This window comes from Orcinus orca, chromosome 1 (assembly GCF_937001465.1).
Source record: "Orcinus orca chromosome 1, mOrcOrc1.1, whole genome shotgun sequence".
NCBI lineage: Eukaryota > Metazoa > Chordata > Mammalia > Artiodactyla > Delphinidae > Orcinus > Orcinus orca.
The window spans coordinates 96873722-96897169 of record NC_064559.1 but is presented as its reverse complement, the minus strand read 5'-3'; the positions used below and the strand labels follow the sequence as shown (position 1 = coordinate 96897169).

Sequence of the window (23448 nt, the reverse complement as noted above, 5' to 3'; positions counted from 1 at the left end):
CACAAATGTGCCACCACTGAAGATATTCCACAGACTGTATCTCTGAAGGCAAGGTTCAAGACATTTTGACCAATTATGGAATTACTAGGACAAGGATGTGGTCATACAGGAGGTCTACTTGGAAGTAGCAGTTACCTAAGTGTGCAAGTTCTGGTTGTTTGCTTAAAAGTGTTCATCTCATTTCCCACTGTCACACCTCCCATAAAACACAGCTCCATCAAAGTCACAGAGCTCTTCGCGAATGGAGACTCAGAAACACAGCCTTGACAAACGAGCATCAGAGGCCTCTCTGAGTCCCCACAAACGCCCTCTTGGTTTCACAGGAGGAGCCATGTCCAAAGGTGCTACCTGGCAACTCTGATACTTTCTTGCTGTTAGAGCTAATGAATATTTCTTGGACACCAGGCATGAGCCAGGTGACCCAACATCCACCTGTGACCCAATTCCTATCCCAAGAGCTAATTTTTAAAGTTCTGGAAATGCCTGCTTTCACAGAGGCAGCATGCTCGTGGAGAAGAAGTGTACACACTGGATTAAGATTCCGTCTCCACCACTTTCTGCGTGACCTCGAAGAAGTCACCTCTCCCGACCTCAGTCACCTCATCTAAAAAATGGAAATCACAGTATCAACCTTTGCAAGGTGGTTGTGAAGAACATCAGACCCCAAAGATTTAGGTAGGGGGGCTTTTGTGACATCCAGCTCTGTGCTTGTCCCCGGGTAAGGAGGTTTGCTATTAAGTAGACGCTGTATTTGAATTCCCTGGCCCTGTTTCTGGCACATGGTATGTTGTCAAAGTTATTAGCTTTTCCTCCTTCTGAAAAGCAGCCTGACTGGTGGGTTTGAGCCTTTTCGATGCAAGGATGTGACCCATCCTTTCTGACCCTGCTTCCTCCCAGTTTGTGATTCCCATGGAGCCATCCTCCCCTCTGGGGTATTTTTCAAAGGAAACATCCCATAAAAGTTAACCGTGTCCAGGGCTTCCCTGGTGGCGCAGTGGTTGAGAGTCCACCTGCCGATGCAGGGGACGCGGGTTCGTGCCCTGGTCCGGGAAGATCCCACATGCCGCGGAGCGGCTGGGCCCGTGAGCCATGGTCGCTGAGCCTGCGCGTCCGGAGCCTGTGCTCCGCAACGGGAGAGGCCACAACAGTGAGAGGCCCGCGTACCGCAAAAAAAAAAAAAAAAAAGTTAACCATGTCCAGACCTGTGAATTAACCCTCATTAACAAACCAGCCTCAGACCTCCAGCAACCTCTGCTGGCATTCTTTTTTTTTTTTAGTTTAATTTTTTATACAATTTTTAAAGGTAATTTTATACAATTTTTTAAAGGTAACTGACATGCTTTCTCTCAGCCTCTCTGTCCCCACTGTCCACTCTGCTCTCTGAGGGCGTTCAGTGAATTGTGCCTTTGCATCTCCTAGGGCCCCTTCCACCCCAGAATCTGCCCCCAGCCACAGGTGGAGAGGAACACCTACTGTATGTCAATGGTAAGGACTTGCAGTAGCACCAGTGTCTGTCCATAAAGGCAGAGAAAGGCCTCTTAAGGGGAGTCATGAGAAAGAAGTCCTCATGAGCCCGAGTCTCAGGAATCAGAGTCATCTGGGGAAGGAAACAGATGGCTTCTGGGGAGAGCTTAAGGGGCCAGTGCATGGAGCTGGTGGTGGGAGAGGGAAGCAGGAAGGGATCCCAGCCCCCAAGAGGGAGGTGTAGACCCAGGGTTAGCAAATTTGACCATGGGTCAAGTCTGGTCCACCAAGTATTTTTATAAAGAGCATTGTGTATGTGTCATGTGTGGCTGCTATCACACTACAGAGCCAGGTATTTGCAAAACCTAAAATATTCACTACCTTTTTTACAGAAAAAGATTGCCAACCTCTAGTTTAAACAATGTCAGGGCTGGGGAAGCTGCTAGAATCTGCTGCAGGGGTCAGGCACCTCCTACCAAGATGGATATCCCACAGTAATAACTGCTTCCCACTGCCAGTTATCTATCACCATAACAGCCCCTAATTAGCTTCCCTCCATAAGTGTTTCTAGGTCTTGAGGTGGGAGAGCAGGTGGGTCCTATTCAAGCTGCAGCTGCGCTCCTTCTTTCAGTTCATTGCCAGAATGAGAACGATGAAGGGGTTATCTGCTCTGTGGTACGTACGATCCCAAAGGAGAGTGAAAGGTGAGTGATCTCGGGTCAAACTTGACATATTTGCTAATGTAAAAGGGAAGTTTGGGGCCTAGGGTGAGGTATCACTACCACCATCATCACCATGACAACTGTCATCACCCTGACCACCATCATCCCCCTGACCACCAACATCACCCTGACCACCAACATCACCATGACCACCAACAACACCCTGACCACGGCCACCTTCACCACCACCACCATCATTTCCTCCTTCACTACCACCATCACCACAAACAGCGCTCTGTCCACCATAATCACCATCATCTACATCATCTCCACCACACCTCCACTGTTACCATCCCAACCAGGGAGGAATTTTTTTTTTTTTTTTTTGCCCTTTTCTGAGCATTGTGGAGCAACAAGGGAAAAACAGAAAAAGAATGATACAGTTTGTCTTTGACCCTGAGGGTAAGTCTAAACAGGACAGCCTCAGCTCTAAGAGGAAGCCATAAAGACCATGAACCCCGGCCACAGATACCAGAGTCAAGACGGCAGGCACGGGGAAGGCTGGTCCACTCTCTAACAGACAAATAGGCAACGTGGAATCATGAGAGGAATGTGGGAGTCAGTCAGAATTGAGTTCTGTGGAATGTGGAGTCAGTCAGAATTGAGTTCAAAACTTGATTCTCTGTACTCACTGTGTGCCTGTGGGCAAGTTATTTAAGCTCTCCGAGCCTAATCTGTAAAGTGTAGATAATACCTACTTTGTAAGATTATTATGAATGGCTAGGAATAGAACCTGGGTTCTAGAATCCATAAAGATTGTCTGGTATGCAATAGGTGTTCAAAAATAGGGAGCTTGTTTTATGTCTCACCTGTGCTGAGATTTCAATTCCTGGTCTGTCAAATGGATCTGAGTCAGTCTAGGGACTCTGCTCCCACCCATAAAGGGCACTAGGGAAAGTGGACAGCCAGGAAGTCTCTTGGACTCAGGGCGCTTCTCCCAGGACCTGACCGGTTGCTGGCCAGAGCATTGCCAAGCAGATGGGAAAGCACACGTGGGTCCAGTTCCTTCCTGAGAAGAGTCACAATGAGGACTTAAACATAAGAAAGGAAAAATGAAGCCAACCTCAGACTCTATGGTTTTCATTAGCAAAATAAGGAAAATAAGAAAATGTGATCCTTTTAATCCTAGCAGGCAACAAGGGTGAAGGCATGATGCGGGGCAGGGGTGGGGTCTGGGACAGTCTGCTTGCAGATCAAGCTCTGAGCAGGCTTTCCCTGTTAGGTGGGTGCAGGGATCTGAAACCCAGAGTAAGGAGAGCCGTTATGTTCCAAGATGCATAGAAGAGGGGATACTGGATCTTTTATCAGTGGGAGAATGCTTCACGTTCACAAAGATTCAATATTTGCCTACGGTTCCACTTCTTATGGAAGTGACTGTGGAGAGTTATTCACCTTGCTGAGCCTCAGTTTTCTCTTCCCACTGTGAGAAGGCATCAGTACCCCCTACTTCGCAAGACTGATGTGAGATTGGATATACAGAATTATAGTTCTGTTAGCAGTATACTAGATAGATCAGCTATATAATTTTCACAGCTAAATGGGTGCCTGGTGCAGAGTGGCTGTCTAATGGAGGAGTTATTCTAGAAGTATCTTGGGCATCTTCTTATCTTTTGCTTCACATTGTAATCCTGCAAGGCAGTCACTGTCAACACCACCACCCTTTCCTGATTGAAGCAGCTGAGACTCAGAGGCCAAGTGACTGGCCTCTGGTCACACAGCTGGGGTCTCCTGATTCCCAGGCCCACCTGCTTTCAGCTTGAGGGTGAGAAGCCCTGAGAAGTAAAAGGGGGAGCAGCCCCCCACCCTGGCCGGCCCATGCTCTCTGGAGGAAGGTGCCACGAGGAGGCGGGAAGGGGACACCCCGTGAACCCAGTGCCCTAACCTTACTGCTGCTCTTCCCCACAGCCAGGCCTGCCCAGTCAGCCCGGCGGGAAACAGTGAGATGGGACCCCTGCTCTTTGCTCATTCTCTGTGTGACGTCTGCTTCCTCACCCTGACCTGACTCTCCCACAGGACATTTCTGTCATCTACGCTGAGGTGAGACGCCCTCAGCTCAGTGAGGTTCCAACCAAGGGGCTGAACAGAAGAAGCAGGACCCAGCAAGATCCCGTTGGTGACTGTGAGGGGGTCCTCTGCTAGTGATGGCATCTCCTTCCCCCAAGACACACAGCCATCCGCAGCCCCCAGCGCTCCCCAGGAGACCAGGGGACCCCAGCCTCTTCTGTGGTCCTCCAGTTCCCCAGCCCAGGAGCCAGAAGCCCCGTTTGTGGAGCACATCAGAAAACTCTGTTACCCCTTACATGTTTAAAAAGATACATGGTTGTAGAATCTATTTGTTAATAAAGGTGTATCAATTTGCTTCATATTGTTCATCAGTAGCGATCATTTGGGCTGCCTGATAATTTGGTCTGGTTTATTCAAGGAGAATGGACTCCCTGTGGACCTGACTGGTGATGAGGGAGATGAGAGGGCGAGGAAGGGGTAGAGTTGCCGGGGCAGGGGGTGGGAAGGGAGGGGAGGCCAGTCCACAGCCAGAGTGCTCAGTGAAGGATTTATATGTTTGCTCCTGTGAGGCCCTGGCCCCAGCTTGCAGGCCTCTGCACTGGAATCATGGGGAGTGAGGTCCGAGTTAGCAACTCTGGTACCCTCCTCCCCTAGCAAGAAGTCTGCTTGTTCAGAGCACTCTTGGCCCCTCAGAGCTGCAAACATCTTGCATTTCGCCTTGAGCTTATTAGAAATACAGATGCCCAGATCTGCTGAATCAGAATCTGCATTTCAATAAGATCTCCAGGAGATTTGCAAGTACATGAAAGTTTTTTTTTTAATCATCTTTATTGGAGTATAATTGCTTTACAGTGTTGTTAGTTTCTGCTGTATAACAAAGTGAATCAGCTATATGTATACATATATCCCCATATCCCCTCCCTCTTGCATCTCCCTCCCCCCCTCCCTATCCCACCCCTCTAGGTGGTCACAAACCACCTAGCTGATCTCCATGTGCTATGCGGCTGCTTCCCACTAGCTATCTATTACATGAAAGTTCTAAAAGCCTGGTCTACCTCCAAAATACAAACGTCATGGAAGTTAATCAGTCCACTTGCCTTCGGGAGCTTAATTGCCTGTGGTTCTGCTCTGGGTAAAGACAGTGGATAAGGCAACCCATGCTAGCCTTTTTTCTCACTTGTCTTCTACTCCATTTTCTCCCTTCCCTCCTCCCAACCCAACCCTTCGTCTTCCTCATCCTCCTGTCTCTGTCATCACCAGTCAAAATCCACAGTCAGAATACACCAGGGTCCCCTCCCCTTTGCCTCCTTGGTTCTGCCAGGATGACTGAGAGGCACACACCATCTAGAAGCACAGGGTCTTCACTGGTCAATCAGGAAGCACCCCCGACCCTAAGCCCCCGCCACGCCCTCTGTAAATGAGTCGCCCCCTTCTAAAAAGTGAAAACATCTCCAGTCGTCCCCACAGGCCACCTGCTTCCTGAGCTTTCATACCTCCCTCCTCCCTGCCCTACAACCGAGACACTCAACGCCTGGTCCATGGGCTGGGGGCTGTCTGTGAATTGGATTTACCAGTCCAGGCAAGTTAATAGAACAATCGCAAGCAAAAATTTAGGAAATTTTATAGCAATCTGACAGAGTAATTTTATGTTTGTTTAATATAATCATAAAAATTAGGGCTCATATTTGGTACCTCTCTTTTAATTTTTAATTTTTATTTTTGGTAATGTGTTTTTATTATAATTTACAAAGTATAGCTCCACAGTGGATTGGAAATAAAAAAGAAAAACAGGTCCTTCAACGCAGGAAGGTGAGAAGCCCTATCTTACACACACACACACATACACACACACTCTCACACACCACTGGCCTGGTCTCTCAGACACTTCGCTCTCTCCTCAGACCCTTAATTTATAAAAGAATGAGCTGGGATTTTCCAAAATGAACAATTACTAGGAAAATTAAAGGAAAAGAGAATCCCCAAAAGAACATAGAGAAAACAGAGTTTTCAGAGGAAACCCACACTCGTCAGCCCAGACTCTCTCTGGTTTGCCTGATATCAGCACACCCAGCCCCAAATCCCATCTCCAGTCCTCAGAGCAGCCAGCTACTTCTGTTCCTAGAGGATGCTGGCGGGCAGGAGAGGAAGGGCCACTGCCAAGGGAGGATGGGACCCTCACAGTTCTCCAGGGCCAGACCCTGCAGACACAGAAAAAGGATGCCACATTGCCCAGCCTGCCACTGTGCTGCTCCCCACAGGAATGCACACAAGCTGCCTCCACACTTGATCAAGGCTCTGAGCTATGAAACCTTATTTTTCTCTCCAAGTCAGAGCTAAATGCAGACACATATCCAGCAGAGGCGAGTTGGCTGTGCCTCATCTAGGGACCTGTGCTCTGTGGGGTTGTATCACTTACAGAGTAAGAAGAAAAGAAAGAACTTCTTAGCTGGGATGAGGATGGCGAGGCAGCCTGGAGCTGCCCCCTTAAGGTAGAGAGTAAGAGGACAGCCAGCAGCCTCAAGGCTGCCCTCTGGTGGCCCTCTTGGGTAGTCAGGGACCTGAGCACCGGCCCGCACTGTGGTCTGATCCGTTCATCGGACAGCTTCTTTGTAAGATATCATTAGACACCCCATCTTTGTCTTGTTTGTGGCTACACCATTTAGATACAAACAAAAATGGAGCATGGCCTTTTCCTGAACCAGGCAGGGTGCACATACTGGAATTTCTTTCAGTTCCAGGTTATTTTTAATTTGGCTAGGAAATAGACCTCCTACCTTTTTATTTAAATAAGCATCCACTAAACAGCTCTGTGCCCTTCATCTTTGTATCACCTGTGATGATGGTAAGTACAGACAAGGTGCACAGCACGGGAAAGACCCAGGCTTTCCCATATCATATCTCCGTCTACACGGCCGGAAGGAGCTGCACCCAGCAGACCTGGAGCATCGCTAAGGCGGCTCACTCAGCATGCACCACTCTCTGTGAGTGAAGAGCCTATGTTGTACTCGTTTCCAGAATTCTCTCCCATGTGACGTACAGATGAATAGTGACTGTTCCTTTCATGGTCAGGAGCGTGATCACTGTCCTCATCTGCATGTGCTCCTGATCTCATGGGGCTTACACAGGCTAGGTGTTCAATAAACGTTTGCTCGGTGCACAAGATGGGAATCCAACAAATGCTGGGTAAGTGAGTGAATGAAGAAATGAGTTTCCAGCCTCCGCTCTCTACCTCAACACAACACAGTTGTGGCTTTGTTTCTTTTTTGTGCAGCCTTCCTTTGACTCTCTGGGAAGGTATGTCTTTGCCTCAAAAGCAGACCCTACCAAAGCCTCAGATACCTCCCACCCAGTCTCCCACGAGCCATCTCATAGGCTCCTTCTTTTTCCCCTCTCCTCAGTTTCCCCCCTTGCAACTGTGAGCACCATGCCCCTGGTCCATCGAAGGTTCCATTCCCTCTAACTACTCCCAGCAGGGCCAAGATGAGGGTGAGGCAAGAGAAGTGCCCCGGGCACAAATACTGAAGAGGGAGTTATCTTCGGGGCTGTGCATACATGAGAGTGCCCTCTGGGGCAGGTAAAGTACTTCCATTTCACACATGCATGCACTGCCTCAAACCCAGTCTTCATCCACATGGCAGCGCCACTGCCCAAGCTGGCTGCCAAGGGAGGGGTGCACATGGGCTCCCCTGCCCAGGGCAGCCTTTGGGGCTGGCATGGTGTCGGCTGGCAGATGGTGCAGGCAGCTGGTCCACTCTATGGGAACTGTGCCGGTGAAGGTAGACACAAAGACAGGGCTCAGGTGAGGGCCTACCTGCTCCCTCAGCCCCATCCTGCACAGCCCCCTGGAAGTGGCACCCAGAGGCCCACCCACCCTCCAGCAACACTCTGCCCTCTTCCCTCACCCCTGCCTTCCAAAAGCCTGCTGAAGGCCCCTCCTTCCTGCCCGGCGCCGTTCCTCTGCCTCCTTCTCTGCCAGCTCCCTTCTCTCTCCAAACATCTCACCTTTTCTTTTCCCTTCTCCACTTCCCCCCATCCCAGGAGAAGCAAGGCCCCATTCTGCCCTCAGGCCAGTCCAAGGAACAAGGACGAGTGTGAGTGGACAGGGACAGGGCATCACTTGGACCACCCTTCACACCCCATCAAATTCCACCCAGCCCTGAATCTCTGCACCACGCTGCTCTCAGGGCTAAGGGTTGAGCTCAGATGCTGGTTTGGCCACATTTTACACCTGCTCCCCCACTACCCCCACCCCAGCCCACAGCGCAGGTGGGCTAATGGCAGGTGCAGCCCACGCTGCCTGGCAGATGGCGCTACCACTGCACCTGCCTGGGCTGCGGCAGAGGCTCCCGGCTTCCCAGAAAGGCCCCAGGGAGGCTGAGCGCAGCCCCGGCTGCCAGCTTCTCTCTTAATTAAAGAAGGTGGGGAGTGGCCCCTTTGAACTTACTAGCTAATTTACTCCATGCACTCCCCCTGTGGCTGGGTTATTAATGTGGTCTGAACCAGTAATTAGCACTGGAAGGGGGGGAACCTGCCACCGCAGACTTAACCCTTCCTATGCCTCCATCAGTCCATTCTTCTCCAGCTGTCGCAGGGCTGCTGGAAGTTTTTCTTTTGGGGGAGGTGGGTGGGATACTTTCATGTCCTCACCCAACCTCCCCCTTCCCACTTTCTCAGCCTCCCTGAAATTCCCCTAAAGGAAAAGGGCTGGGGTGGTGCATAGAAGATTGCAACTCATTTGCTGCTTGGATGGACCACTATGGACCACCCCTTCTGCTGAGAGGGAGTGTGACTGCCCACTGTCTCCTCCAAAGGAACTCAGCATCCGTATTGCCAGCATTCACACACCAGCCAGACTCCTGCATTCCACGGCCACCCCAGACCTGGCCTTGACATTTCAGAATCATTCAATCCACTTCAACACATGCTTGAAGGGTACCACCTCATGGAAATCCTGTCCTTGGCGATATACAGGGTGCGGAAATGAATGGGGTCTGATCCCCGCCCTCAGGAACTGGGAGAAGAGAGTTGAAGCAGGGCAGCTAGCACCTCAACACTCCTTTACCTGCATTTGCCCGGCTTTCCCTTCTTCCCTCTCTCTGGCCACTTAGTAACAATGGTTAATTTTTTTAAAGCTGATTGTCAACTGAAATTAAAATGCACAACGTGAGTTTCCTTTTTATTTGGGGACTTACAGAGGACTAGAGCCCGGGAGACAGCCTCTCAGATAGCTCTGAGGAACTGCTCTGAAGAGGTAGAGGGGGAGGTCAGCATATACGTGATTTTGGAGAAAGAGTACGTGCAATTAAGCACACATTTTGGTAGAAGGTTACTGCTTGTCACGAGGCACAACTATCTTAGTTAATGATTTTAGTGCTTTTATAAGTATGGGAAGATGCAAGAAATTGGCTTCATAAAATATCTGAGGGTCTGTTCTGCCTGTTTTCCCAGAGCACAGAATGGCTCATCTTGACTGTCCCCCTGAATTCCTTTCAAGGTGTGTTGTAGGTCAGCAACTGCAGTAGCCAGTAACTTGTAGAACTGGATGGTGGGCCACATTCTTTATTTGACCTGACTATGCACCAGACCCTATTTTAAGTGGCTTCACCCTTACGGCACCACGAAGAGGTAGATACTGTTATTAATCCCCGTTTTGTGAATGAAGATGCCGAACACAGAGCAGCCACTTTGCTCGAGGTTTCACAGCCAAGACCTGAACCCAAGAAGCTTGACCCCAGAGCTTGAGTTCTTAAGTCCTACCCTCACCCTCATCTGTTTATATCCTAAGGCTCACCTCAAACACTACCCACTCCATGAGGCCCACCTGGCCTCCTAGCCCCCCAGCTGGCTCCCACCCATCCACCCTCAGGCTCCCATAGCATCTCATGCACGCAGCTGGCATTGCTCTGACCACACTGATTGTAATTACTGGGTTACACGTCTGTCTTCTCATCTAAACTGCAGACTCCTTGAGGGCAGAGGCTGTGCCTTTCATCTTTGTGTCCCCAGCACCTGACATGTAAGTAGATGCTCAATAAATAGCTGACACATGGATGATGGAATTGACAGTGGAGTCACAGATCAGTCCTCTCCCTTGGCCTCTGTGTCCCATAGGCGGGTGGTGTCCGAGTTCTGTCACAACTCCAGCTCTGCCCCTTTCTCTCTAGAGAGTTCTTTTCTACTCCAGTCAGGACAATCACAATAGTTGCTACCCAGACCTCCCTGCCTCTTTTTTCTCCCCCAATCAGCCCTGCACGCTGTCCTCCCACTAGTAAGTTAGCCCCAAATGGACAGCAGCCCCCACCCTCCAAGCAGTGCTTCTCAGAGCCCTCCCTCCATTCACTAGCTCAGAATCACCTGGAGTGCAGTGTTTGTTAAAACTACAGGTTCCTGAGCCCCAGCCCAGCCCTACTGAACCAGAATCCCTGAGAATCCAAGTTTTCAGCACGGGTGAGAGTTGCTGGCCTCCAGAGTAAAAGCCTAAACTTAACCCAGTACTCAAGGACCCCATAATGTGACCCCCAGCCTCCCTTTCCATTTTACCCAAGACAGCCCTAAAGGATCCCTCCCTCTGCTCCTTCACTGTCTCTGGAGCCCACACGGGACCTCCCCACTGCCAAGCTTTCCCCTCATGCTCAGAGCCCATCCCCAACCTCTGGCCCTCCCTGTTTTCTAAGCCTATCCAAATCACGTCTATCTTCAAGATGCAGCTCAAATTCCACCTTTTAAGGAAGTGTCCCCTGCCCACATCCACAGAGACCTCTTCCCATGCCCTCTTGCAGCGTGGACTGTCTGTGCTGCTTTTTTTTTTTTTTTTATAAATTTATTTATTTATTTTTGGCTGTGTTGGGTCTTTGTTTCTGTGCGAGGGCTTTCTCTAGTTGTGGCAAGTGGGGGCCACTCTTCATTGCGGTGCGCAGGCCTCTCACTGTCGCGGCCTCTCTTGCTGCGGAGCACAGGCTCTGGATGCGCAGGCTCAGCAGCCATGGCTCACAGGCCCAGCCGCTCCGCAGCATGTGGGATCTTCCCAGACCAGGGCACAAACCCGTGTCCCCTGCATCGGCAGGCGGACTCTCAACCACTGCACCACCAGGGAAGCCCTGTGCTGCTCTTTTGCACAGTGCTGTGGGCCTTCCCTTCCCAGGCATATCTTGTTCCTACAATTTGGTGGTAAGTAACTGGAGGGCAGGAACCCTGTTCTGGAATCCTCCTGCCCATGTGCCACCACGTCTGCCTCGTTCCCAGCTGGGTCCAGAGCAGAGCGTTCAGTTTGACCGACAGGTCAGAAGCTCTGCAGGACTAGATACCACAAGCCACACTCAGGAAGCTCGGAGATTTTCCTTATCTTCTCGCAAAGCCTTCCCTGACTAAAGAAACCAAGTTACCGCCGCAAGTGAGAAGAGAAACGGAGTTAGGATGGAGCGACTGGCAAAAGGGACCACACTTGGAAGGCTGAAGCTCAGCTCATAACTCTGCTCCTCTGTGACCTCCGAAAGGTGCTAACCTCACTCTGGTTTTCAACCTCCCCCATCTCTAACAGGGTGATAATCCGATCCTCTCAGAGGAGAGTTGTAGGGCTTCCAGGAAGCAAAATAGGCAGCAATCTCTAGAACTCACACCCCGGTTTAACAAATGTCCATTAAGCGTCCATGACACGCCCAGCACCGAGGGGTACACAGAAATGAACATGAGACCTCGGCAACAAACAGTCTGTGGAGATGAGAAAACTGTTGCGAAACAGCATGCTAAGAGTTATGACAGGAACGGGCAGGCCCTGGGCACCCAGAAAGGAAGGTTCCTCATGCTGCCTGTGGTCAGGAAGCCTGGAACGGGAGTCCAGCCAGCTGCATAGCCTGCATAGCCAGGCCACATCCAGAAGGATGAACGGAACAAGTACAACGAACGGAAGTGTGGAATTGGCAGTTCTGAGAAGAGGCAGTCCTGGCTTGGCGTGGCTGGAGAGCGGAATGGACGTGGGACAGCAGGCTGGAGTTGGACTTAGGAGAACCTTGTACGCTAGCCAAGAGTTTAGTCTTTATCCTGAGGGCGGTGGGAGGCTGCGGGAGAATTTTAAGCAGAGAGGTGATGATGGGAATCGCAGTTAAGAGGGTTCTCTGCGGTGACAACAGGAAAGGCAGGGGGCAGCCGGGCAGAGTGGGATGCGGGGATGCCTGGCGGGAGTCAGCGAGGAGGATGTGGGCTTGTGCGGGGGGGACTTGCCGTCTGCATTGGCCAACCATAGGCATTTGAAAGAGGCTGACTTACAAGAATCAGCTCCTGAAAGAGCCCAGCTGGACCCGAGGCCAACTTCCACTTTCCTCTGGATATTTTCACTTTCAGGGCGTCCTGTTCTGAGTCAACATTCCTCCTTCTAACCATGGGACTTTCCAGAAGGACCACAGCTCCTTCCATGCATCCACTTGACCTGGGATGTCCTGGATTTGGCTGTCGAGCGACTTTGCCTGCCTCTCCGGAGTATGGCCGTGTGGTCCCTGTGGAGTCTGCTTCTCTGGGAAGGTAAGTGGGGCAGGCGGGTGGCCTGGCCTCAGAGAGCTGAAGTCCCTTCCCCAGACATCTGGGCAGGATCCTCTCCCCAACCCGAGTGAGAACCCAGGAGCTGTGGAGGGGTAGGGAAGACTGAAGCAAGTTCTTGGGCGACCTTAAACGCTAGGCAGAGGCAAAGAGATGCAGGATCCTGGGTAGAAGGATGGCAGCACAAGGAGCCTCCACGTCCCTGAGACACAAGCTGTTTTGTGGCCCAGGGAGGTTAAAACTGAGGCTGGTGGTACCATTGTTGGTTTTTGTTTGTTTGTTTTTGCGGTACGCGGGCCTCTCACTGTTGTGGCCTCTCCCGTTGTGGAGCACAGGCTCCGGAACCGCAGGCTCAGCGGCCATGGCCCACGGGCCCAGTCGCTCCACGGCATGTGGGATCCTCCCGGACCAGGGCACGAACCCACGCCCCCTGGACTGGCAGGCGGACTCCCAACCACTGCGTCACCAGGGAAGCCCCCCATTGGTTTTGAAAGAGATGGTCGTGAGAATGTGAGGGTCTGGCAGTGTTAACACATGCAAATTCTAAATGTGGTCTGGGGAGAGCAGGGGAGGGCAGGGCGCTTACTATCTGAGGATGTCTTTCCAACAGCCTGTGGGAGAGCTGAGACTCCTCCCTGCAGGTCTGTGGAAGTGGACATTCAGGAGGGATGAGAGACAAAAGCAAGTTAATATATTGCCTGTGGACTTGGGGTGGTCGATAGTGGTGTGATGTCAGAAGAGACAAATCAGGTCTCTTCAACACTGGGCGACACCACCACCCCCCCCATCCTGTCCAATGCCTGACTTCCCTCCCTTGGTTAACAAGTGGTCAGTATGACAAGGGCCAGCGCTGCTAGGCCAGGGGATGGGAGCCATGGGGTGTGGCAAGTACTCAGACACTTTTGTTTGTGTCGGAAGCTCACAGGGACTTCAAGATGATTTTGTCTGATGTCCCCACCTGAGTTCCTGGCTCCAAAAGTCTGCAGATTTCAACATTTCTAAACATGTGAAGGAAATCCTGCCAAAAAGAGGGAATCTGTTTGGTTCACCAATCTTTCAAACCCGTGGACATGGGAAGCAAAAAGAATTTTTCTGAGTGGTAAAAGAGATGAGTACCACTGGTTGAAGGCACCCCCTGCTTTACGAATGGGACAACGGAAGCCTTTAGAGGGAAGAGGTATGCTGAAGATTGCACAGCTTGTTAGTGGCAGAGCCAGGGCAGGATAGAGCAGGAGTCTTGATTGACATCCAGTGCTATGCTCTCTTTATGTGACGTCTCCACTGTGCCTTAACCCTGAAGCCATCCCCAGTTAGGACTGAGATGACTGGGGCTGGCAGGGCAGTGAGACGGACAGGAGACTGCAGTTACCAGCGTCTGGCTGAGTGATCATCCAGAACACGGCTCCCTAACTAAACTCCCAGCACTTGGGTGTGTTCTCCATCTGCTTTTATTCTGCTCTGAACCCTCACGCCCACCACTGTGCTGGGTACGAGGGAAGTCCTCAGCCAATTTCGTCATGCATTCAGTATATCTTCCGAGCTTCTCCTACATCCCACTCCTAAACGGTGTTGGGCACAGGAAGTACAAACATGACAAGAGGAACTCACAGTCTCATGGGACTCATAAACACGTGGTCACAATAGAGGGATAGGAGCGTTAGTAGTGGTGATCCCGGCCCGCTGTGGGAGCACAGAGTTTGTAACCTGCAGTGACAGATGGCAGAGGCCAGGGGAGGCAGTAATGCTTCAAGGAGGAGCAGAAATCAGTCAGCAGAGGAGTCAGAGGGGCACTTCAAGCAGAAGTGTCACCCCCACAAGTCACACTGAATATGTTCCCAGCAAAACAGCCTCTGGACATCTCACCCCCATTCTGTTTCTCCTCCTGTTCTGGATCACAGAGAATGGCATCCAGTGGGTCCCAAGGACCTGGGAGCCATCCTTGACTCCTGGCTCCCTCACTCCCCAGATCTAATCTGTTACTAGACCCCACTGACTACACACAATAATCTCTCCATTCCTCCCACTTCTGCCTGTCTCATCTGCTCACTTCCTCAGTACAAGTTTCCATGGTACCTCCAGTACCAGTACAACCCCACTCTCCTTGGGATTAATAGACGCAGCCTAGGTCTTGCCCCACCTCCCGTGCAGCCTGCACACCTCTGCTGGAGTCGTCTTTCTAACCATGGATCTAATCACGTCACTCTCTTACTTAAAGACTATCCAAGGCCCCCCCATTGCTCTAAGGATAAAGGCCAAACTCCAAAGTTGCTTTTAGGGCCCTGCAGGATCTGGCTCCCACAGACTCTGCAGTGCTATTTCTTACTCCCTCTGCAGAGAACTACTTTCAGTTCCCCACAGTGCACCGAGCTCTCTCACCGTCCGGGCCTTTGTGTGTGCTGCCCACTTCGTCTCTAACACTTCCCCATCCCCACTCCAGGCCGCCCTCTGCTTGACCTGGATGATTCCCATTCCTCTTTCCGGTCTCAGCTTAACCTTTTCTTCTCTGAGTCCCTCAAGGCCTGGCAAGTTCACCCTATTAGCCTACCTGTGTTCTCCCGGGGCACCCATTTTTGCCACCATAGTAAATTGCTGTCTTAAGAGTCTGAGCTCCATGAGCACAGGGACTGGATTCCCTTCCTCACTGTTTTATTCCCAGTCCCTGGCGCACTGCGCTCTCAGCTTGGGTGGAGGGAGTGTGGAGAGAAGGGCCCTCACTTGCTCCGCAGCAGCTCAGCTGCACGCAGGAGAGAGATGAGGACGTTTGGGGCAGGCAGAGTGATGGGGTTCTGTCCTTTCAGCACTACTTCCCTTCATTGTCACCGGTGCCCAAGTTCAGGGCCAGGTGGGGGGCTCGGCGCTGCTGGTGGCAGAGTGCCCTCCCGGCTTCCAAATCCGAGAGGCCATCTGGAGATCCCTCTGGCCTTCAGAGGAGCTCCTGGCCACGTTCTTCCGGGGGTCTCTGGAGACGCTGTACCACTCCCGCTTCCTGGGCCGAGCCCAGCTGCACAGCAACCTCAGCTTGGAGCTGCGGCCACTGGAGTCTGGAGACAGCGGCAACTTCTCCGTGCTGCTGGTGGACAAGGAAGGTCGAGCCTGGACCCAGACCCTGCAGCTCAAGGTGTATGGTGAGTGCACCTGACTCAGGCTCTCTGCCCCACCTCCTCCCACAAAGCTCCGGAAAGGCATCCTGGGTCCTGGAAACTGGGGAGAACTGGGGTCTAGAAACCTCTGGCCTCTGACCTCATGGCTGATTCAGGGAACAGCTGCTTCCCCACAGGCACAGGTACGAAAACTCCTCGGGTTCTCACAGGTGAGCTTCTGGCTGGGGCAGCCAGGCTTTTCCGCCCTACTGTCCTGGTCTGAACTCTAGCTTGGTCTTTTCTTATCTCAGTGGCCTTGGACACAATACTTACTCCCTGACATTGACCTTTCTCACTTGTAAAACCAGTATAGTAATATTACCATGAAAATCCCAATAAAGGTAAAATCAGTGGCATTTGAGAAAGCATCTGGGATAGAGGCTGGCCTAGGCATCATCAATTCTAAGATAACAGGTTATAAGACGAGCCATTATTTTATGCACCACCAAAAAGAAAAATAAGTATTGCAATTAAACTATGACACAATGTTTTTAATTTAAAAATTCATTTTAACTAAAGTATAGATTTTTTTTTTTTTTTTTTTTTTGCGGTACGCGGGCCTCTCACTGTTGTGGCCTCTCCCGTTGCGGAGCACAGGCTCCGGACGCGCAGGCTCAGCGGCCATGGCCCACGGGCTCAGCCGCTCCGTGGCACGTGGGATCCTCCCGGACCGGGGCACGAACCTGCATCTCCCGCATCAGCAGGCGGACTCTCAACCACTGCGCCACCAGGGAAGCCCCCTAAAGTATAGAATTTTTATGTCATATTTCTTAAAAGAGGTCTTTTAGATGTATTGAGAGATTTTAAATTTACGTCATTCATGGGTATTCTCTGTTATTTGTTATTGCAAAATAAACCATCCCCAAACTTACTGGTTAAAAACAACAAATATTCTTGTTTCTCACAAGTCTGACTTGGCAGGGCTCAGCTGAGGTGATCCTCTGTTCTGCGTAGGTGTGTTAGGGTCATTCATAAAGCTGCTCTCAGCACCTCAGCTGCGGTGACTGAATTCACTGGAGGCTGGATGGGTCTTTCTTTCCAGCAACTTCACCTCCACCTCTGTCACAACCAGCACCTCCACAACCACCACCACCATGCCCTCCATCACCTGCACCACCATCACCACCTCCACCTCCACCACCCCCACCATCACCTGCACCACCATCACCACCTCCACCTCCACCACCCCCACCATCACCTGCACCACCATCACCACCTCCACCTCCACCACCTCCACCATCACCTGCACCACCATCACCACCTACACTTCTACCACTGCCACCGTATTTCTGCTGGTAAAGATAAAATGGCCTTTGAGCTCCTATTCATGTATCTAGTGGCTTGGAAAAGATACGTCAGTGACCCCTATTTCAGTAAAACCTCAGAAATTGAGATCGAATAAGGGGAGGAAAAGGTCCAAATTTAAGAATGGAGAATAGAGGTGATAGCTGGGCAGAGCGAAACACTGAGGGAGAGAAAGGCAGTAGCAAACTGGAAAGAGAGAGACCCTCCCACACCTAGAGGAAGATCACTGGCTCATCACTTAGGTGAGCCACACGGGCTGCCAGTGTACAATTAAATGTGTGTCCTTTTCGATGCACACGACCCTGATCCATGTTGCACCATGTTGGCAAGCAGAGTGCTGGCTGGAATTCAGCACCCCGCCCTCACCTGTTACCCCCTGAGCCTAGCGCCCTTGCACAGTGAACAGCCCTCACAGCCATGCAGGCAGCTAGGGAGGCTCTCCCCCGTTCTGAGTCTCAGCTGCCACATATGTGAAATGAGGACGTTGAATGTGATAATACAGGCAGCACCCACACCACTAAGCTCTACAATGCCTTGTTCTCAGCATCTGAATTACAGATTTTAAGGAAATTGCTGTTTTATTGCTTCCAAATACGTAGCGTGATTAGAACTAATTGCACAAAGCTGCCAGGCAGCCGTCCTTAGGAGCTCTGCTTTGACAATAGATAAGAATGATTTGAATTAGCAGATCAGTTACTAGAAATGTCAATGGGTGTTTCTACTGTGCCTGATCGTGTTTGGAAGCAGCTTGTCCTCTGAAGTAGTGTAAATATCTCCCTCCCCTGTAATCTTTGTTTATACTATTAGGGCGCCCAGCAAATCTTTTCTTTTTTCATATCACAAATCCCACCAGATCGAGCTGGCATTCATGAGGTTTGACTCAGCTTAACTTTGGAATGCTCTCAGAGACTGAGCCCTCCCACTGTTGCCAGAATGCTCTCCCGCTGGCCCCCTTCGCCATGAGACTCGTGATCTACTCATCAACCGATGTAGGAAGGGGCAGCCATGGCCTGGGATGCCAGGACACCAATTTGTCCAATGGCCCAGGTAGCTGAGCACCTTGAGAGCAAGGGTTATGGAGACAAAAAGGTAGAGCCCCTACCCCCTGGCCCGCTCCTTCACAGAATTTTGCATCCTTGTGATAATTTTCTTAGTTATTCATAATCACTTGTTAGTATGTCTTCTTCACCAAACTCCAAAATCTCCAAAAGTCCAGGAATGTGTTTGTTGTTTTTGTGCCTACCTTAACAAACGTTTATTGTCTCTCTGACTGATGTATCATGTATCGGGGAAATTTGATGACAAGGAATACAGAGAGTTCTCAGAGGGCTCAGAGCCATACCTGGAATATCAGAGAAGGCTTCATAATCAGAGCAGTAAGGAGTGTGTCCAAGCTGGGCCTTGGAGGATGAGTAGGAGTTTTCTAGGAGGGTGAGACGAGAAAAGCATATGTGTACAGCTGAGCCATATGAAAGATACGAAGCATGACACATTTGGGAGAACAGGAAATTAATTAAGATGGGTGGAGAGGGTCAGCAGGAGGTACAGCTGGAGAGGTTGACATCAACCATTTAATGAAGGATTTTGAATACCAGACTTAGAAATTCAGCTTGTGTCCTGTGGGTAATGGGAGACTGGTGAGGTTTTAGAGCCAGAGTGGCCTAGTCAGAGGTGGCACCTAGCCCTGCATGGATCCCAGAGCTGGAGCTATGGGCCCCGCTCAGCATCCCTAAAACCCACACTGGCTCTGCTGTCCTTGCTCAGGTGCAGTGCCCAGGCCCGTGGTGCAAGTGTTCACTGCTGTATCAGGGGATGCTCAGCCCCCCAAGACCTGCCAAGTGTTCCTGTCCTGTTGGGCTCCCAACATCAGCGACATAACCTATAGCTGGCGACGGGAGGGAACCATTGACCTTGATATCAAGCCAGGCGGCCTCTTCATGGACGGACAGGTGCTGAGTGTGTCACTGGGACCAGGTGACAAAGGTGTGGCCTATTCCTGCATTGTCTCAAACCCTGTCAGCTGGGACTTGGCCACAGTCACCCCCTGGGAGAGCTGCCATCACCAGGCAGGTATGCCAAGGGCTGGGGATCAGTGGTTGAGGGATTGTGAAGCCTCCAGTCCACCTGTGACCCTGCCCTCTCCGTGTCCAGCTCCAGGGATGGCCTCCTACAAAGATGTGCTACTGGTGGTGGTGCCTGTCTTGCTGCTTCTGATCCTGGCTGGTCTCTCTGCCTGGCACTGGGGCCCCTGCTCAGGTAGGAGTCCTGCAGGGGCTAGGGGTGGCTGGAGGAGGTAGGTCTTCTGGGAAGGAGGGCCAAGTTTGGACGGCCTCCTACTTAGGCTTACCTCTCCCGTGTCATCTCTTGGCCCTCTCCATCTAATATTCTGGTCTCCAGTCAGACTGAACTACCTGAAGTTCCTTTAGCAGTTTTCAAATGAGCTACTCTCTTGCATGCCTCTGCAGGCATTTGCACATTCTACTCTTTCTGTCTGGAACACACTTTCCATAACTTCCCACCCAACCCGCCTTCTTCATTTGGCTATCACCTCCACCATCTTCAAGGTGTGCCCCCTGCAGGAAGCCTTCCCGACCTTCTCTCCCACACCCAGGCTGGGTTTGTGTCCTGCCTTGACCCTCCAGTGCTCATCTCAGTCACAGCACTTACTGCCCTCACTCTCCCACAGAGTTCTCAGGTCTTGAAAGATAAAGGCTGAGTCCCCACCCCCTGACACCTAGCAAGAGTTCCTGGAACATAGCTGGTATCAATAAAGGTGTGTTGAGTGAAAATCTAGATGAATCCCAACTCCCTCTTGCCAATCATCCTAGGAAAGGCTTCCTGAGAGAAGCACCCCTCTGGCCAGGGACTGATAGGGCCTCCTTCCCCCAGGAGAAGAGGGAAGGGGACACTCAGAGGTTAAGCTGGGTTCTGTGCTCTCCATCCAGCTCCTGAAAGAACTACCCCAGCTGACCTGGGCTTCGTGGACATGTCCATCCTAGGCTGTCTGGCTGGTCCCAGGATGGAGAAAGTGGGTCAGCAAGGAGAAGGAGGCATAAGACTTCAGTGGATGTGTCCTAAAAGGCAAGAGTCTTGGCCCAGCCACTGAGCATGCAGCTGGGCTGGCTGGCTGGCTCCTGTATGTTCTTTCCACAGGCAAGGGAGGGAAGAGGGAGCAGCAGGGGTCACACTCCACCTAGGGCCCTGTCTGCTCCTGAGAGGGTCTGACCTGGCCCTTTGCCTCAGACAGCCCCCAGGATTTGTGGTAAGAAGGTAGAAGCCAGGAAGCAAGCAGCTTTTTGTTTTAACAGCTTTATTGGACTATACTTCACATACCGTGTAATTCATGCATTTCAAGTGTAAAACTCAATGGCTTTTATTACAGTCACAGAGTTGTTCATCCCTCACCACACTCAATTTGAGAACATCCTCTTTACCCCTAAAGGAAATTCCCAAGCCCCTTAGCCATCACTCCCTAGTGCCCCTTTCCCTTCCAGCCCCAGGCAACCACTAATCTCCTTTCTGTCCCTAGACTGTCTCTTCTGGACAGTCCGTCCTGTAAATGGAGTCATGCACTGTGTGATCCTTTGTGACTGACTTCTTTCACTTCGCCTAATGTTTTCAAGGCTCAGAAAAGAGCAGCTTTGGACACTGAGAAGGGTAGAGAGACTCCAACTACCGGGGATAGTGGAAAGGCTCTACCCAGGGCATCTGGAGGCTGACCCTTGGCTCTGACACGTGGCTTCTGCCTAGTCATTTAACTGGGTCCATCCCAGCTCTAAGTTTCTATACCTTCTACAGCTAAATGCGTGCCATAATTGCAGAGAAAGTCTAGATATTAGGAAGAACTTCCTGTCCTTGAAGCATCTCCTTTTCCAGGGTCTTGGAAAACCAGGAGAGCTATTCCTTGCCTGAGGTGATCTTGAACTAGGACCATCAGGATTCAGAGGCCTTAGGTACAAACTTTGGAGGGGTAACGTTCGTTCTGATCTCCTTGCCAGGGACAAAGAAGAAGGATGTCGGTGCCGGTGAAGTGGCTCCAGAGACAGAGAACCCCCTCGTTTAGGGTCTACCGTGAGCAATGCCTGGATCACGAGGAACCCCACTGCCTAGCCACATGATGCTCTGGGATGTAGCTGGTACCTGGAAACCACCATGGACCTCGTACCTCCTGTGAGACTCCTGTACCACCGCTCAGGAGCAGCCTGGGCAGCCATCACACTGGGAGGACAGGAAACACTGGCACAACCTTCCACACCTTCCCCCTTCCCTCTCCCCTGGTTGCATGTCCTGGCTGTGCTCTGGGAAACATGGGCCCAGCAGGACATCCCCTCAAGGACACTGGAAGTTCTCCAGGATCCATAGATTGATTGTCCAGGGCACTCACTCCTCCACCACTGTTCATGAAGTATTGTTATGGATTGAATTTGTCCCCTTTAAATTCACATGTTGAAATCCTAACCCCCAATATCTCAGGATATGACTGTGTTTGGAGATAGGGTCTTCAAAGAGATAATTAAGGTTAAATGAGGTCATTGAGATGGCCCTAATCCGATATGACTGGTATCCTTATAAGAAGAGGGAGAGACACCAGGAATGCACACACAGAGAGAAAAAGCCATGGAAGGACACAGAGAGAAGGAAGCCCTCTTCAAGCCAAGGAGAGGCCTTGGGAGAAACCAAACCTGCTAACATCTTGGTCTTGGACTTCCAGTCTCCAAGACTGAGAAAATAAATTTCTGTCGTTTAAGCCACCCATCCTGTGGTATCTTGTTATGGCAGCCCTAGCAGACTAACACAACTATTAACCAACCAGCATCAAAGGATTACTTCCAGCCTGGGTCCTGGCCTCTAAAAGACATTAGACAATCACCCACTTTCAGTCCTAACCCCAGCCCCTGTCATTTGAGACCCTGATGTTTCCCACAACCAAGGAATTATAAGAAAAGGTCTAGAACCTGATGAAGAAGAGACATGGGGGTCAAGGGTTTCTCTTTCCGGCTTGAAGGACTTGCAAGTTCATGGTCCTCAAAGGTAATTTACAGCTCTAGACAATCAAGGGATGGTTGATATCTCATGGTTGGGATGGGTGCCATTTTGCTGGTAACATCTTTTTAATTGACATCTTCACCCTCAGCACTGACCATCATGCCTCCCACAGGAGCTGGAGTTGGGTTTGAGATTCTCTCCTCACTGTCTAGCACAGTGACCAGAAAAAGAGAGATTAAATTCCTCAGCCAACAGGAAGTTCTTGCACAACTTCAAGAAGATCAGCTCAGCTCAGGATGAGAGTCTCTGCCTGAGACTGAGAGAGGGAGGAGCCAGGAAAAGCTAAACAGAAGGGAAATTATGGAGGGAAAGGAGCTGAGGCATCCTAATATCTGCCACACTCATTTTCAGATGCAAGTGCAGAAGATCCACCCAAGTTCAAGGGACCCACCACTCAATGGGAAGATGTTCAAGGTCACTTTGAAAGGAGCACATGTGGGATGGAAGGTATTATTATTGTGGCCATCTCTGCAAAACACAATCTGTCACTGAGCGATTTTGTCTTAAAAAGCTCTGGAATATTGCCACTGGAAAAAATAATTGATGAGCTAAACTTACACTTAAGAATTAGTAGATGATATGGTCCAGCATTACTCCCTCCCAAGTGTAACTGGATTTTTTTCTGGGACCTCACTCAAGTCTTGATGATAGAGGAAGGAGGCATTGAAGAAACAGGGGTAGGTTTTGAAGTATTTTCCTAGGGCGGCTTCAATCCCTCCACCCAAGATGTCAGCCCTGTGCAAGGGGCTTCCCTCTTCTCCCCAGTTCCTGGGCAGTCACTTCACCTTGGACAAATGGTCAGCTCAGCTGGCCTCCAGATTCATATGGCCACTCCTGCACACGACTAGTCCTGGAATTTCCCTGCCTGCTGGCTCTGCTCAGAGGTCCCCTGCTGGCCACCTGACTTCACCTAGTCCTTATGCCTCCCCTGCATCCACTTCTCTCCCATCACCTTCTTCCAAGTCCACCTGAACAGTGCACATGGCCACAGTAGCTAATGCTGCCGCCACCTGTCATCAGAGGCATTCCCCAGGCCTGGTCAATGAACCAGGCAAAACTGGCCTTAGTCTTTAAAACTGATGTGAAAGAGAAAGCCCAGGGTCTAGCAAATGAGCCATGGTGGTTGAATGAAGGAAACATACACACACACACCACTCCCCTTCTCTCTTCCCTTCATCTCCAGGGCCCCGCCTCAGATCAGAGCAGTTCTGGATGGGATGGGACCCACAGTTCTCCTT

The 23448-nt window shown here is 51.0% G+C and overlaps 1 protein-coding gene and 1 long non-coding RNA gene across 4 annotated transcripts; both read left to right on the top strand.

Moving 5' to 3' along the window:
• Positions 1 to 847: 847 nt before the first annotated feature.
• Positions 848 to 4476, top strand: LOC125960508 (uncharacterized). Its single transcript, XR_007470238.1, has 3 exons — positions 848 to 1485; positions 2096 to 2168; positions 4092 to 4476. It is a non-coding gene; the product is annotated as an uncharacterized LOC125960508 (long non-coding RNA).
• A 7573-nt stretch (positions 4477 to 12049) lies between these two features.
• On the top strand, positions 12050 to 21919 carry SLAMF8 (SLAM family member 8). 3 transcript variants are annotated; one of them, XM_033414311.2, is made up of 7 exons: positions 12050 to 12198; positions 12528 to 12704; positions 15518 to 15844; positions 18929 to 19234; positions 19316 to 19420; positions 20110 to 20245; positions 21163 to 21919. In XM_033414311.2, exons 2-7 carry the CDS (start codon positions 12665 to 12667, stop codon positions 21191 to 21193), a joined length of 945 nt encoding a protein of 314 aa, XP_033270202.1. In that variant the 5' UTR covers positions 12050 to 12198; positions 12528 to 12664; the 3' UTR covers positions 21194 to 21919. The 3 variants fall into 3 exon arrangements, with proteins under 3 accessions (XP_033270202.1, XP_004284510.1, XP_033270203.1); XM_004284462.4 differs by lacking the exon at positions 20110 to 20245 and having other exon boundaries at positions 12052 to 12198; XM_033414312.2 differs by lacking the exon at positions 12050 to 12198 and having other exon boundaries at positions 12457 to 12704.
• The last annotated feature ends 1529 nt before the right edge of the window (positions 21920 to 23448 follow it).